Here is a 17,278-nt window from a genome sequence, read left to right on the forward strand (position 1 = left end):
AGAGAATTTGAAAAGTAATAGCATGATTAGAGTACAACATGTTGCCGTGATACGAAGATTTGATAAAAGAGAAGGCCAAGAAATCGATCAGCGGCTGTTGAAAAGAAAAACGAGAAGAAGAGGGGTCGCGTAAGTGAGATGAAACTAAAAACCTTTTACCAAGGGAGATGCTTCAATGAAGAGGTGAAGTACAAGATTGATAACAAAGTTTTTCTATACCAGAATGGAGGTCCCAACAGCTTATACCAACATCTATTGGAGACGACACTACCAACACCTCCTCCATTGATTCTTTAAACTTGAATCTCTTAACCAGCTTGATTAGAACTTAAGAGATAGGTAGAGAGAGGAAGTGGAGAGGAGAAGAAAAAGATGCTGGATTAAGAGCTTCAAAGCTGAATACTTCAGCTAGAGAGAGAGAACAAAAGGTTGTTTGAGCAAGACCAACCTTGGAACAGTATTGAGTCGCAACAAAAAGAAATTTGAAACTTGATAATTCCAAGAATAATTTGGGTAAAAAATATCAACAAAGTGATATATCGATTACTTAATCACAACCGATGATAGTGGAAGTTAAAAAAAAATGATAAAACAGGTTTGATGAACCTGCTCAGGATATTTTAATCGATCTAAAATAAAATCGAGAATTTGCGGAAGTTTGATCAAGATTGATTAACCTGCTCTTGATACTATGTTAAAGTTCATGTAAGTTGGTAGAATAGAAGATACAAACTAAAATAAAGAACACAATAGTTTACGTGGTTCGATCGGAGTACACTGATGGCTGCTTTATGTTAACTCCACAATCGTGGAAGTGATTGGTTACAGACTCGAAGACTCAATGTAACTCAATAATAAAATACATAGAGGTCACTTCTATTTATATAGTGACTTGGGTATCCTAGTTTCACTCGATGTAAGATAAGTATAAGATAATATCTTCTAAATCTTCATGTATCTTGACGGTTGATATTTGATATCTTCAGATCTCGAGTCATCTCGATCCTTATATCTAACAACATCACTTAACAACTTTCGGAGCTTCTACAAATTTGAAATCATGATAATTGTTAAAAGGAGCAGCCGAGAGGTACATAGAATGAGTTTAAAGAGAAGATAAAACTCTTGTATGGATTCATTATATGTTACAAGTATATATAGACTAGGCCACAAAAGAATAAACATAAAGAGATTTAGAAGTACGATTTTTTTTTTGTTGAACCAAAGAGATTTAGAAGTAGATGAATACAAAAGAATGTATATGAATTTAACATAATCACTGAGGGACTAGTCATAAATAATTTGGAGTGTAGCATGGGTCCCATTGGTGGGAACCAATACGGATAATAGAAATCATAACTTTAAAAACAAGGAAAGGAAAACAATATTTCAACAAAAAAAAAAAAAGGAAAGGAAAACAAAAGACAGATTTTAAAACAAAAAAATAAAACAATTACTACATCTAAACTCTTCTCTATCCACAAAATAGTATTAGCAATTTATTGCACTAATTGAAGTTATGAAACAGGTAAACCTTGCTATCTCAGCAGATGCATTAACTAAAAGAGCTAGAATTTTAGGTCATGAAGAATAATGATTATCAATCCTAACTTTTGTAACAAGGGCAATTCTTACATTTTCTTAAAAGAAATGTATGAAAGGAAATGTTGGAAATAAAGCAATGGTTAATTTTCGGGACTCATTAATCATTCTTGTTCTTGCACAGAGTTTTCTCCTAGAGCAGCCAATGAGACAAAGCTGTTCATGTGAAGAACTATCTGATCAAGTCCCAATTTCAAAAGGCGTTCACATTTTCCATTTTTTGGGTCATAACTATAGAGATATTTGGGACCATTAACTCCATAGAATACAAGTTCGCGACTTCTTGTAAGGGTTATTGGTTGAAAGAAGGTAAAGTCGGAGAGAATGGTTTTAGGTATGCTGCATTCCCTAATCCAACTCCAATGGAGGTATTTGTTTTCCTTTACGCCTTGATTGATCGCTTTAATATTAGTGTTGTTGTCCATCTTTTTCTTCTTAAATAACCATAAGTCCATACTTTCACTTTTCCGTTCGATTCCACCCAACCAACCATCCAATACACAGAGTCCGTATCCACGATATTCGAAATTAAGGTGAGTTGGGAGGATATTGAATTCCTCATTCTTCAAATCAAGCGCATAAATTATACGTCTAGGGTTATAGTGGTCCCGAAAGTAAAGAGCTTCATTCGCAAATGTACTTGCCCTAGGATAAAACGCATAGGGGATTACCCCTTTGTTTCTCCATTGCCCACTTCCAAGAGAATATACGTCTACATGCGACTCTAATCCATCGGAACAGTAGCATGTGATTTGAACAACTTTGTACTCATTAGTGGAACGATGGTAGCCGAATCCTGAAATAATACTGAAAAGACTCTTCTGCATGTTAAGTTCTGGTCCTTTTGGAAGATGAATGTATTCTCTAGTGAGGAGATTACATATACTAAATCTAGGACCACTTTTGTGTGGTTGACTAAAACAAACCACACCATTACATGAACCAACAATGTAACTACCATTAGGGATAGAATTATATATCTTTTTAAGTCCATTGTAGGGATACCCACCAAAGAAAACTTGGTAATAGTCATATTTACTTGTCGATGAATCAGAGAAGCGAAGAAGATTCGAACCTGGCTCATCCCCTACATCATGAAGTTGATGATTGAGGTGCATACTGATGAAGTTAGCATCAGTAAGAACAGGAAGATTTCGCCATGTTTTGCATACTTGTCTGCAGCATAAAACGGATTCGGCTGGTAAGCGAGAAAATATGTCGAGCATCAATTCTTCTTGGAGATAATTTTCCATTAATTATTTGGTGAATGGAGTCGCTTTTACACCCCCCCTTTCAATGTATGGATAAGAGAAGAGAGAGATCCAAGATCTATTTATAGCTTGCTCTAGGGTTTATTAGAGTTTATAAGGTAGCATCAGAATTTCTAGGAGAAGATCTTCTATTATTTGATGAGGTGGCAGCCAAAACTTCTTTTTTGGCGGTCTCCACTGACAAAGCCTAGATGTCGTCAAACTATCTTTGAATGTCAGACTTAATTTATGTAAAATTAAGGCCCTTAATTTGAGAATCTTTTCTTCTTCTTTTTTTAGGTTTTCTTCTTGGCCCTATAAGGGAGAACTTTAGACGAGTTAATTTGAGCAAAATTGAACTGTATTCTTCCCCTAGTTTCTCACATGAGAGAGCTAGCTTAATGCTCGCAACAAAAAAAAAAGAAAAAAGAAAAGAAAAGGTCGCGGCTTTAGAGAATAAAAAAAAGTTTCTAGAGAATAAATTCTCACGGGAAAACATGTCTCTAGGGCATATTTTCCTATTGAGAATACAAAAAAATTTTACAATCTACAAAATTAACTTTAAGTAAAATTTTTATTTTAAGTCCTTTTCCCCTCTTTCTTCCCCTCCCCCTTTTTTTTTAATGGAGAAAAACGCATCCATCTCCTATTCTCCATAACTTCTAGCCAAATTTTTTGTTCTTCTTTCTCCGTCACTTCTCTTACTTATCTTCCCCAAATCTCCAACCCCTACTACCCATACTTCTCTAAAATCGGAAACAAAATCAGAGAGATAAAGAGAGAAAAACATTCTAAACCCTAGAAATCATCAAACAAAATCTTTTGAAGCTCTTAATATATCTTCCATTGGACGTCTAAAGCAAGTTTCTTCATCCATTAATCCTCCCCAAGAGAGGTAAACACATTTTAAACCCAAGAAATCAGTTAATTTTGAATCCTGTACCATATTTTTCATCACGTCTAAACATATTAAGGTTTTCTCCATGTTTTCACAATTTAGTGATTAGAAAAAAATAACACTTTGGAGAAGAAGATGAAGAAAAGAAGAAACACTTGGAAGGAGCTTAGGTTTACATCCCTTGAAAGATTTTGTTGAAGCTTATAAAAGTTCCTTCTAAACTTTTTTATGGGATCTTCCAAAAATATAATTTTGTAACTCCCAAAATTGGAAGCACTATAACAATGAACAAAAATAAAAAAAAAGTCAATCTTAGTTGACCTCTTTTGTAGAAAAAGTTTATTCCTCGGAGATTTTTCTTTATTCCCCAAAGTCGCGGCAAAAAGGAACTCGCTTAAGCCTTGCAATTCTACAGATCCTCCTACATCTTGCCCAACAGGTTTGCAGTTGACAAGTTCAGTGCGGCAGGACTAGTTTGCAGTTGTCAAGTTTAGCTCCGCAGGACTCTATTCCAGTGGATGGTGCAAAGTTGAATTGTCTATAATGTTATAGAGGGGATTAGACAAAGGTCCTGTTGAAAAATGTTTTAAATATGGGTTTGACATCTAACCCGGTTTACGACCCGCTAACCTGCTTACGAGGCAATGCAAAGTTGATTCCTGAGACATGTCCTGTAACATCCCAAGTTTTTAAGGTTAGTTTAGGGACCATTTAATATTTGGTTCCAAACACTTGTTTGGTTGGGTTTGAGAATTCATCAGATAGGTTTGGAGAAATCAGAAATTTTAACTGGGGATTTGTGAAGTTCTGATGTTATTTTGACTTTCGATAGAAGGTAGATAAAAGTTACAGTGAATGAAGAACGTCGACCGTTGATCGGGTGGGAGGATTTTCTAGTGAGTGAAAAATAATATTTTCTTTATTTTGTTTTCTTTGTTTTCGTACAGACAATTTATGATCGAAATGATTTTATAAATATTTAAAATAATTATATTTTTAAAACGAATCGATTTAAAATTTACTCAATTTAGTTTTATATGCTTTATTTCAATTAAATAGTAAGTTTTCAAAAATGAGACAAAACCAATGATATTTAGAGATTAAGTAGATTTTAGTATTTATATTACATGAGTTCAGATCTTAGCATTAAGTAAATAAATTGTAGTTTTCTATTATAATACAATAGTGTCAATAGTAAAAAGGGTTAGAAAGGTTGTGAGTGTTAGACACTCAATTGCAACTAAAGTCGAATATCGAATAACACGAAGATGAACAACTTTGTAGATAGATTTACACTTAGAGATGAATTACTTACAACTTCTTCTCTCTAAATAAGGAGATAACAATTATGAACAACCTCTCTCTTATTCCAGGAGATATATTATCAACTCTCTCTTTACCAAAGGAAAGACAAGCAATTAGAAGAAACTAAACTCTCTTTCTAATACTAACTCACTTTCTCTTCACTTGGCTTGCTTATGAGATGGAATGGATGAGATGAGAATGAGATGATATTGAATTGAAGTTCTTCATCTCCTTTTATAGTGTTGGAGGAGAAATATGGTGTGGACACCTCAACAAATGAGGTGTCTCACAAGCTCATGGGGTCATCTTGATAAATGGCCACCTCAAATGGTAAGAGACTTATCACCAAGGTGAGATGTCTCATTCACAATAGGTGATTCATGTTGCTTGACACCTCACATAGTAGTTGACACCAAGAGCTTGGTTGATGCCACCTAAAGCTTCAAACAAAGTAGCTTTACACCTCATCACCATTTTTAACATTCTCCCACTTAAAGTTACTTTTATTTGTAACTTCTCCATCCTATCTACTTTGCTCTTATGTTGCTCACGTTTTCTGCTAGGCCGATGGAGGATCGACACCACATGAACTTGTTGTTGTCTACTGGCTTTGTCAATATGTCTGGTAGGTTCTCCTTTGTATGAATTTTCTCCATACTAATGCTTCCTTCTTCCACCTTCTCACAAACAAAGTGATATTGAACTCGTATGTGTTTTGTCCTCGAGTGAAATGCTGGATTCTTTGCCAAGTGCAAAGCGCTCTGACTATCACAAAACAGAGTTACCTTCTCTTGTTTGTGTCCAAGCTCCTCCAGTAACATTTGCAACCAGATTGCCTCTTTGCTAGATTGTGTAGCTGCCACGTATTCTGCTTCCGTCGTAGAAGTGGCCACGATAGACTGCAGTTTCGAAACACAACTTACTGCTCCTCTAGCAAGAGTAAACACATACCCTGTTGTGGATTTGCTTTTATCAAGATCACTTGCATAATCCGAATCAACATAGCCTCTAACAAGAAAGTCTGGTCCAACATAACATAATGCAACATTTGAGGTACCCTTGAGATATCTCAGGATCCTCTTCACCGTATTCCAATGCTCTCTACCAGGATTTGCCATGTACCGACTAACCGCTCCCACTGCTTGTGCAATGTCTAATCTTGTACATACCATAGCAAACATTAGCCTACCCATTGTTGATGCATACGGTACTCGAAACATCTCCATCTTCTCTGCTTCACTGCTAGGACACATACTTGAAGATAACTTGAAATTAATAGGAAGAGGGGTAGAGATTGACTTACTATCTTGCATATTGAAGCGTCGCAAGATTTTTTTTCAAGTAGTTTTCTTGAGAAAGCCAAATCTTCCTATTACTTCTGTCTCAGTGAATTTGCATCCCTAGAATCTTATTTGCTGGTCCCAAGTCCTTCATTTCAAATTCCCTAGCCATTTGAGCCTTCAAATTTTCAATACGATCTTTGCTGGGGCCTGCAACCAACATGTCGTCTACATACAACAGCAAAATTATAAAATCACCATCACCAAATCTCTTGTTGTAAGTACAAGGATCTGCATTAAGTCTGTTGTATCTTAGGCTCGTAATGAAGGAATCAAATCTCTTATACCAACATCTCGGCGCCTGTTTGAGACCGTATAGAGATTTGTTCAACCTGCAAACCAAGTTATCTTTTTCTTCAAAACCTTCTGGTTGGAGCATATAAATTTCTTCTTCAAGTTCTCCATGAAGAAATGCAGTTTTCACATCTAACTGCTCCAAGTACAAGTCATATATAGCACACATCGCCAGGACTACCCGAACTGTTGTAAGTCGTACAACAGGTGAGAATATCTCGTTGAAGTCTATACCTTCTTTCTGAGCGAACCCTTTCACTACTAATCTAGCACGATACCGCTCCACTTGGTCATTGCTATCTCGTTTGATCTTGAAGACCCATTTGTTTCCGATAGCTTTCCTTCCATGTGGTAGATGAACAAGATCCCAGGTATTATTTTTATGGAGAGCTTCAATTTCTTCTGGCATTGCCGCCACCCATAGAGAAGCTTCTTGACCTTTTATAGCCTTATGATAAGTTGAAGGTTCTCCATCTTCCGTTAGCAGACAGTATGCAATATTCCCTTCCATAAAATATTCTGAGTGCCAAGCTGGTTCTCTCCGCTCCCGAGTTGACTATCGAATTAGTGGACTAGTCATAAATAATTTCGAGTGCAGCATGGGTCCCATTGGTGGGAACCAATACGGATAATAGAAATCATAACTTTAAAAACAAGGAAAGGAAAAGAAAAGACAGATTTTAAAACAAAAGAATAAAACAATTACTACATCTAAACTCTTCTCAATCCACAAAATAGTATTACCAATTTATTGCACTAATTGAAGTTATGAAACAGGTAAACCTTGCTATCTCAGCAGATGCATTAACTAAAAGAGCTAGAATTTTAGGTCATGAAGAATAATGATTATCAATCCTAACTTTTGTAACAAGGGCAATTCTTACATTTTCTTAAAAGAAATGTATGAAAGGAAATGTTGGAAATAAAGCAATGGTTAATTTTTGGGACTCATTAATCATTCTTGTTCTTGCACAGAGTTTTCTCCTAGAGCAGCCAATGAGACAAAGCTGTTCATGTGAAGAACTACCTGATCAAGTCCCAATTTCAAAAGGCGTTCACATTTTCCATTTTTTGGGTCATAACTATAGAGATATTTGGGACCATTAACTCCATAGAATACAAGTTCGCGACTTCTTGTAAGGGTTATTGGTTGAAAGAAGGTAAAGTCGGAGAGAATGGTTTTAGGTATGCTGCATTCCCTAATCCAACTCCAGTGGAGGTATTTGTTTTCCTTTACGCCTTGATTGATCGCTTTAATATTAGTGTTGTTGTCCATCTTTTTCTTCTTAAATAACCATAAGTCCATACTTTCACTTTTCCGTTCGATTCCACAAACCCAACCATCCAATACACAGAGTCCGTATCCACGATATTCGAAATTAAGGTGAGTTGGGAGGATATTGAATTCCTCATTCTTCAAATCAAGCGCATAAATTATACCTCTAGGGTTATAGTTGTCCCTAAAGTAAAGAGCTTCATTCGCAAATGTACTTGCGCTAGGATAAAACGCATAGGGGATTACCCCTTTGTTTCTCCATTGCCCACTTCCAAGAGAATATACTTCTACATGCGACTCTAATCCATTGGAACAGTAGCATGTGATTTGAACAACTTTGTACTCATTAGTCGAACGATGGTAGCCGAATCCTGAAATAATACTGAAAAGACTCTTCTGCATGTTAAGTTCTGGTCCTTTTGGAAGGTGAATGTATTCTCTAGTGAGGAGATTACATATACTAAATCTAGGACCACTTTTGTGTGGTTGACTAAAACAAACCACACCATTACATGAACCAACAATGTAACTACCATTAGGGATAGAATTATATATCTTTTTAAGTCCATTGTAGGGATACCCACCAAAGAAAACTTGGTAATAGTCATATTTACTTGTCGATGAATCAGAGAAGCGAAGAAGATTCGAACCTGGCTCATCCCCTACATCATGAAGTTGATGATTGAGGTGCATACTGATGAAGTTAGCATCAGTAAGAACAGGAAGATTTCGCCATGTTTTGCATACTTGTCTGCAGCATAAAACCGATTCGGCTGGTAAGCGAGAAAATATGTCGAGCATCAATTCTTCTTGGAGATAATTTTCCATTAATTATTTGGTAGAATGGAGTCGCTTTTACACCCCCCTTTCAATGTATGGATAAGAGAAGAGAGAGATCCAAGATCTATTTATAGCTTGCTCTAGGGTTTATTAGAGTTTATAAGGTAGCATCAGAATTTCTAGGAGAAGATCTTCTATTATTTGATGAGGTGGCAGCCAAAACTTCTTTTTTGGCAGTCTCCACTAACAAAGCCTAGATGTCCTCAAATTATCTTTGAATGTCAGACTTAATTTATGTAAAATTAAGGCCCTTAATTTGAGAATCTTTTCTTCTTCTTTTTTTAGGTTTTCTTCTTGGCCCTATAAGGGAGAACTTTTAGCCGAGTTAATTTGAGCAAAATTGAACTGTATTCTTCCCCTAGTTTCTCACATGAGAGAGCTAGCTTAACCCTCGCAACAAAAAAAAAAGAAGAAGGTTGCGGCTTTGGAGAATAAAAAAAAAATTTCTAGAGAATAAATTCTCACGGGAAAACATGTCTATAGGGCATATTTTCCTATTGAGAATACAAAAAAAATTGAGTTAATTCCTATATGGCCCCCTACTTTGTGACCAGCTTCCTTTATGGCCCCCTTTTTTTCGTAAATTCAAATATGACCCCCTTTTCTTAACACCGTCAATCAACTTTTAAGGTTAATCTTTTTGTTTCCATATTTACCCTTCTTATAAGAATGATTTCAAAATTCAAAATTGACCCCCTTTTAAATTTGGGTCAATTTCCAAAAACTTATAGCTACTTTAGAAAAAACTAGGGGGCCAAAATAGAATACATATAAAAAAAATTTAAAAACACCTCGTCTCTCCCTCTCTCTCCTTCACATCATGTATTCCGCCACCTCATCATCTTCTCCGATGAAGGTCGCCGGCCGGCCAAATTTTCCGGCGACCTTCAAATTTTTTTTTTTATCTTTCCCTCACTCTCATCTCTCTTTCTCTAATTTCTCTCTCTCTCTAATTTCTCTCTCTCTCTCATCTCACTATAATTCCGGCGAAGGGGAGGAGCCCCTTCGCCGGAATAACCAGACCTTGAAGGTCTGGTTTCAAAGTGAAACCAGACCTTCAAGGTCTGGTTAACGACCAGACTCGGTCTGGTTTCAACCAACCAGATCTCGGTCTGGCTGGTTGAAACCAGACCGAGATCTGGTTGAAGCCAGATCTCGGTCTGGTTTGAAACCAGACCGAGTCTGGTCGTTAACCAGACCTTGAAGGGGCTCCTCCCCTTCGCCGGAATTATAGAGAGGTGAGAGAGAGAAATGAGAGAGAGAGAGAGATGGGAGAGAGAGATAGATGGGAGAGAGAGAGAGAGAAATGAGAGAGAGAGAGATGGGAGTGAGAGAGAGAGAGAGAGATTAGTTAGAGAAAGATTAAAAAAAAAAAAAAAATTTGAAGGTCGCCGGAAAATTTTGCCGGCCGGCGACCTTCATCGGAGAAGATGATGAGGTGGCGAGATACATGATGTGGAGGAGAGAGGTGATGAGATGGAGGAGAGAGAGGGAGAGATGAGGTGTTTTTAAATTTTTTTTATATGTATTCTATTTTGGCCCCCTAGTTTTTTCTAAAGTAGTTATAAGTTTTTGGAAATTGACCCAAATTCAAAAGGGGGTCAATTTTGAATTTTGAAATCATTCTTATAAGAAGGGTAAATATGGAAACAATAAGATTAACCATAAAAGTTGACTAACGGTGTTAAGAAAAGGGGGCCATATTTGAATTTACGAAAAAAAGGGGACCATAAAGGAAGCTGGTCACAAAGTAGGGGGCCATATAGGAATTAACTCAAAAAAATTTACAATCTACAAAATTAACTTTAAGTAAAATTTTTAGTTTAAGTCCTTTTCCCCTCTTTCTTCCCCTCCGCTTTTTTTTAACGGAGAAAAACTCATCCATCTCCTATCCTCCATAACTTCTAACCAAATTTTTTGTTTTTCCTTCTCCGTCACTTCTCTTACTTATCTTCCCCAAATCTCCAACCCATACTTCTCTAAAATCGGAAACAAAATCAGAGAGATAAAGAGAGAAAAACATTCTAAACCCTAGAAATCATCAAACAAAATCTTTTGAAGCTCTTAATATATCTTCCATTGGACGTCTAAAGCAAGTTTCTTCATCCATTAATCCTCCCCAAGAGAGGTAAACACATTTTAAACCCAAGAAATCAGTTAATTTTGAATCCTGTACCATATTTTTCATCACATCTAAACATATTAAGGTTTGTTCTCCATGTTTTTACGATTTAGTGATTAGAAAAAAAGAAGGAGCTTAGGTTTACATCCCTTGAAAGATTTTGTTGAAGTTTATAAAAGTTCCTTCGAAACTTTTTTATGGGATCTTCCAAAATATAATTTTTGAAACTCCCAAAATTGGAAGCACTATAACAATGAACAAAAATAAAAAAGTCAATCTTAGTTGACCAATTTTGTAGAAAAAGTTCATTCCTCGGAGATTTTTCTTTATTCCCCAAAGTCGCGACAAAAAGGAACTCACTTAAGCCTTGCAATTCTACAGATCCTCCTTCATCTTGCCCAACAGGTTTGTAGTGGTCAAGTTCAGTGCGGCAGGACTAGTTTTGCAGTGGTCAAGTTTAGCTCCGCAGGACTCTATTCCAGTAGATGGTGCAAAGTTGAATTGTCTATAATGTTATAGAGGGGATCAGACAAAGGTCCTATTGAAAAATGTTTTGAATATGGGTTTGACATCTAACCCGGTTTACGACCTGCTAACCTGCTTGCGAGGCAATGCAAAGCTGATTCCTGAGATATGGCTTGTAACATCCTAAGTTTTTAAGGTTAGTTTAGGGACCATTTAATATTTGGTTCCAAACACTTGTTTGGTTGGGTTTGAGAATTCATCAGATAGGTTTGGAGAAATCAGAAATTTTGACTGGTGATTTGTGAAGTTCTGATGTTATTTTGACTTTCGATAGAAGGCAGATTAAAGTTACAGTGAATGAAGAACGTCGACCGTTGATCGGGTGGGAGGATTTTCTAGTGAGTGAAAAATAATATTTCCTTTATTTTTTTTCTTTGTTTCCGTACAGACAATTTATGATCGAAATGATTTTATAAATATTTAAAAGAATTATATTTTTAAAACAAATTGATTTAAAATTACTCAATTTAGTTTTATATGCTTTATTTCAATGAAATAGTAAGTTTTCAAAAATGAGACAAAACTAATGATATTTAGAGATTAAGTAGATTTTAGTATTTATACTACATGAGTTTAAATCTTAGCATTAAGTAAATAAATTGTAGTTTTCTATTATAATACAATAGTGTCAATAGTAAAAAGTGTTAGACACTCAATTGCAACTAAAGTCGAATATCGAATAACACGAAGATGAACAACTTTGTAGATAGATTTACACTTAGAGATGAATTACTTACAACTTCTTCTCTCTAAATAAGGAGATAACAATTATGAACAACCTCTCTCTTATTCTAGGAGATATACTATCAACTCTCTCTTTACCAAAGGAAAGACAAACAATTAGAAGAAATTAAACTCTTTTTTTAATACTAACTCACTTTCTCTTCACTTGGCTTGCTTATGAGATGGAATGGATGGGATGAGAATGGGATGATATTGAATTGAAGTTCGTCATCTCCTTTTATAGTGTTGGAGGAGAAATATGGTGTGGACACCTCAACAAATGAGGTGTCTCACAAGCTCATGGTGTCATCTTGATAAATGGCCACCTCAAATGGTAAGAGACTTATCACCAAGGTGAGATGTCTCATTCACAATACGTGATTCATGTTGCTTGACACCTCACATAGTAGTTGACACCAAGAACTTGGTTGATGCCACCTAAAGCTTCAAACAAAGTAGCTTTACACATCATCACCATTTTTAACATTCTCCCACTTAAAGTTACTTTTGTTTGTAACTTCTCCATCTAATCTACTTTGCTCTTATGCTGCTCACGTTTTCTGCTAGGCCGATGGAGGATCGACACCACATGAACTTGTTGTTGTCTACTGACTTTGTCAATATGTCTGCTAGGTTCTCCTTTGTATGAATTTTCTCCATACTAATGCTTCCTTCTTCCACCTTCTCACGAACAAAGTGATATTGAACTCTATGTGTTTTGTCCTCGAGTGAAATGCTGGATTCTTTGCCAAGTGCAAAGCGCTCTGACTATCACAAAACAGAGTTATCTTCTCTTGTTTGTGTTCAAGCTCCTCCAATAACATTTGTAACCAGATTGCCTCTTTGCTAGATTGTGTAGCTGCCACGTATTCTGCTTTCGTCGTAGAAGTGGCCACGATAGACTGCAGTTTCGAAACCCAACTTACTGCTCCTCTAGCAAGAGTAAACACATACCCTGTGGTGGATTTGCCAAGATCACCTGCATAATCCGAATCAACATAGCCTCTAACAAGAAAGTCTGGTCCTCCATAACATAATGCAACATTTGAGGTACCCTTGAGATATCTCAAGATCCTCTTCACCGTATTCCAATGCTCTCTACCAGGAATTGCCATGTACCGACTAACCGCTCCCACTGCTTGTGCAATGTCTGTTCTTATACATACCATAGCAAAATTGTTGATGCATACGGTACTCGAGACATCTCCATCTTCTCTGCTTCACTGCTAGGACACATACTTGAAGATAACTTGAAATTAATAGGAAGAGGGGTAGAGATTGACTTACTATCTTGCATTGAAGCGTCGCAAGATTTTCTTCAAGTAGTTTTCTTGAGAAAGCCAAATCTTCCTATTACTTCTGTCTCGGTGAATTTGCATCCCTAGAATCTTATTTGCTGGTCCCAAGTCCTTCATTTCAAATTCCCTAGCCATTTGAGCCTTCAAATTTTCAATACGATCTTTGCTGGGGCCTGCAACCAACATGTCGTCTACATAGAACAGCAAAATTATAAAATCACCATCACCAAATCTCTTGTTGTAAGTACAAGGATCTGCATTAAGTCTGTTGTATCCTAGGCTCGTAATGAAGGAATCAAATCTCTTATACCAACATCTCGGCGCCTGTTTGAGACCGTATAAAGATTTGTTCAACCTGCAAACCAAGTTATCTTTTTCTTCAAAACCTTCTGGTTGGAGCATATAAATTTCTTCTTCAAGTTCTCCATGAAGAAATGCAGTTTTCACATCTAACTGCTCCAAGTACAAGTCATATATAGCACACATCGCCAGGACTACCCGAACTGTTGTAAGTCGTACAACAGGTGAGAATATCTCGTTGAAGTCTATACCTTCTTTCTGAGCGAACCCTTTCACTACTAATCTAGCACGATACCGCTCCACTTGGTCATTGCTATCTCGTTTGATCTTGAAGACCCATTTGTTTCCAATAGCTCTCCTTCCATGTGGTAGATGAACAAGATCCCAGGTATTTTTTTTATGGAGAGCTTCTATTTCTTCTTGCATTGCCGCAACCCATAGAGAAGCTTCTTGACCTTTTATAGCCTCATGATAAGTCGAAGGTTCTCCATCTTCCATTAGCAGACAGTATGCAATATTCCCTTCCATAAAATATTCTGAGTGCCAAGCTGGTTCTCTCCGCTCCCGAGTTGACTGTCGAATTAGTGGAGTTTCAGTCACAGCTTCTTCTTGTTCTTCGTGCTCTAGTTCCGCTTCAGAAGAATCTTGATCTTCTTGTTCATTTCTAACATGAATTGTACTAATCTCTGATTTCTCCTTTGAAGTGCTATCATTTGCAAGTACTTTGTCTTGTGTAAATATCACGACCCTGCTGATTATTACCTTGTGGGCAGTGGGATCCCACAGGCGGTACCCCTTCACTTTATCAGCATACCCTAAGAAAATACATCTTCTGGATTTCGAATCTAGCTTTGATGTTTCTTGGGTGTTGTACATCACGTACACCGGACTTCCAAACATATGTAAGCGAGAATAGTCAGCTGGTTTACCTGTCCACATTTGCATTGGCGTCTTTAGATCAATTGCGGTTGATGGAGACCGATTGATCACATAGCACGCGGTCTTGACTGCTTCCGCCCAAAAAGATTTGGCCATTCCTGCAGCTCTCAACATTGTTCTTGTTCTTTCTGACAAGGTTCTATTCATCCGCTCTGCTACTCCATTTTGTTGTGGAGTGTACGCCACTGTGAACTGCCTTTTGATGCCTTCTTCTTGAAAAAAGGTATCAAACTCAATACCAGTGTATTCTCCTCCATTGTCTGACCTTAGACACTTAATTTTCTTCTCAGATTCAAGCTCTATTTGCGCTTTGAAATTTTTGAAAATTGGAAATACATCTGCCTTCCTTTGGATTGGAAACACCCAACATCTCCTAGAGTAATCATTAATAAAAGATACAAAGTATCTTGCACCTCCTAGGGATATAACCGATGATTGCCATACATCAGAGTGAACAAGTTCTAAGATAGTCTTGCTTCTAGCATTTGAACTACTGAACTTTAATCTGTGCTGCTTACTAGTAACACAATGCTCACAAAATGGTAAGGAAACCTTTTTGAGCCCTGGAAGAAGGTTTTGTTCAACGAGAATCTTCATACCTTGTTCTGATATGTGACCGAGTTTTTGGTGTCAAAGATGAAGGGATTTTATACCCTTATACTAGTGTTTATAGCGGATAACGACATCTAATGTCTAACACTAGTATCCCCAAGATCATCATGCAAAACTAGTAATTAACTAATAAGAAGATAGTAGATTACCTTAGTCGCTATTTCCTTCGAGCTAGTTGAATAGATTAAAGAGAGACCAAGAGCTTCAAACGTAGCTCCTCTACTTGGGACACCGAATAGTGTATTTAATCTCCCTCCTTGAAAGCTCGCTAGCACTCCAATGGTGGTTTGATAATAAGAAGACCTTCTTCTTGCTTGACTAGAAGATAGCTTGGGAATTAGCTCACTTTCTCCTCTCTACTTGATGTGGTAGAGTAAGAAAGCTTAGAGAGAAATTCCACACCTTATTCTCTGCCCTAAGAGTGTTTATATAGAACCCTAATAAGAATCCACCTTCTTTTAGGTTTCCTAAAACACCCTTTAGAATAAGATTTAGGGAAATTGTCGAAAATAACAACTATTGATATTTTCTCAATTCCCTAAGGAGGAGGTGTCCAAACACCACGAAAATTTTCAGATATAATGCTTATTATATCAGAAACTAACCCTCCAAAATTCAGCCCAATCCGAGTCCTAGAAGTACCCGAATCGGTCTAGGCCCAAAACCCTTATTTCGGGTCTTTTTGCTATCTTTTGCCCAAATTCTATTTAGGCCTGTGAGATATGTTTATGGGACATTCTCAATGTTATATCACACTCCCACTAGTCATATCATCCGATTAAATACCCATTCTTATGTGTAACCCGATGTAGGATCCGATCGAAGTTAGCCGCGAATTACTTCGTAATTCGACAATCGTAGTTGGTTTCTAGCTAAACACTACGACCCCTAAATCAATCGGACTTGATGTCTTCTTCATCAATTGTCTTAGCCGACATATTGCTTGCATTGCCATCTTGGTCGAAGGACATCTCCTTCAACTCCTTCAAAAGATTTGTTGACTCTTCTATCGAACTTCTTGATGCAACTGAAACTTCCCCCTCTTGTTGTGTTTCTCCTTGAAGCATGTACATATTAGCAGCTATCTTTCCGCTTTCATGATCACAAGAGTGCCTTTGATCACCTTCATTTTCCCACCTTCAATATGGGTTTTACACCAGAGACTATCTAATTGTCCTAAAGACAATAGATTTTTCTTCAAACCTTTAACATGTCGTACCTCCTAGATAGTGCGAACGGTACCATCATACATCTTCAGTTTGATGCTCCCAATACCAGCAATCTCCACAACATGATCATCTCCCATGTACACAGATCCTCCAGAGGTGGGTTCCTATTGATGGAACCATTCTCTCTGAGGGATCATATGCCATGTGGCTCCTGAATCCATTAGCCAAACTTCGGCAAAATTTCTTCTGCCTTCATGAACTGTTGTTGCCTCACTGTATAAAATTTCGCCTTCATCCGAGGTACATGCTACACAACCCTGAGCATTTGACAACTCAGGACTTTTTCCTTCTTTCTTCTTGAGATTCCAACACTCCCTTTTGTAATGCCCTTTCTTTCCACAATAGTGACACTTCACATTCTTCTTACTCCTTGATTTTGATCTACTTTGCTTTTGACTCCCACTTGAGCCATGTTCCATTGATCGCGCTCTCATCATCGTCAAAGCTTCAACATGTTGTGAGCTTTCTTGTCTATCTTCTTTGTTTTTGCGTCGATTTTCTTCTTCAAGAACTGCAGCAGCAATATCATCAAAGGACAGAACTTCTATATTGGTGGTAATATTGATGATGAGTTGATCATATGAATCCGGTAGACTTTGAAGTAGAATTTCCTCACGTTCAACCGTGTCCATGTTATGCCCTATTGATGTAAGTTGAGAGTATAGAGTATTAAGGATGTTGATGTGGTTTGTTACTGTTGTTGACTCCATCATTCTAAGAGTGTA

General features: G+C 37.1%; 2 protein-coding genes and 1 long non-coding RNA gene across 4 annotated transcripts; 1 reads left to right on the forward strand and 2 right to left on the reverse strand.

Moving 5' to 3' along the window:
- Positions 1–742: 742 nt before the first annotated feature.
- LOC147548127 (F-box protein At3g07870-like) lies at positions 743–2,927 on the reverse strand. 2 transcript variants are annotated; one of them, XR_015238999.1, is made up of 2 exons: positions 1,636–2,905; positions 743–1,044 (listed from the first exon to the last, which is right to left on the reverse strand). XR_015238999.1 is itself a non-coding variant. In XM_086672688.1 (1 exon), the coding sequence occupies exon 1, from the start codon at positions 2,853–2,855 to the stop codon at positions 1,707–1,709; it is 1,149 nt and encodes a 382-aa protein (XP_086528814.1). In that variant the 5' UTR covers positions 2,856–2,927; the 3' UTR covers positions 1,302–1,706. The 2 variants fall into 2 exon arrangements, 1 of the variants encoding a protein (XP_086528814.1); XM_086672688.1 differs by lacking the exon at positions 743–1,044 and having other exon boundaries at positions 1,302–2,927.
- Positions 2,928–3,325: 398 nt separating this feature from the next.
- LOC147548128 (uncharacterized) lies at positions 3,326–4,752 on the forward strand. The gene is made up of 2 exons (XR_015238735.1): positions 3,326–3,747; positions 4,166–4,752. It is a non-coding gene; the product is annotated as an uncharacterized LOC147548128 (long non-coding RNA).
- Positions 4,753–7,644: 2,892 nt separating this feature from the next.
- Positions 7,645–8,937, reverse strand: LOC147548129 (F-box protein At3g07870-like). The gene has a single exon (XM_086665276.1). The coding sequence runs from the start codon at positions 8,791–8,793 to the stop codon at positions 7,645–7,647; it is 1,149 nt and encodes a 382-aa protein (XP_086521402.1). The 5' UTR covers positions 8,794–8,937.
- Positions 8,938–17,278: the final 8,341 nt, after the last annotated feature.

The sequence above is a fragment of the Eschscholzia californica genome, unplaced genomic scaffold (assembly GCF_041429995.1).
Source record: "Eschscholzia californica isolate CP2 unplaced genomic scaffold, dmEscCali1.0.p SCAF_3, whole genome shotgun sequence".
NCBI lineage: Eukaryota > Viridiplantae > Streptophyta > Magnoliopsida > Ranunculales > Papaveraceae > Eschscholzia > Eschscholzia californica.

Coding starts and splice junctions, on each gene's coding strand:
- LOC147548127 (XM_086672688.1), bottom strand. CDS start 2,855: ATGGAAAATTATCTCCAAGAAGAATTGATGCTCGACATATTTTCTCGC.
- LOC147548129 (XM_086665276.1), bottom strand. CDS start 8,793: ATGGAAAATTATCTCCAAGAAGAATTGATGCTCGACATATTTTCTCGC.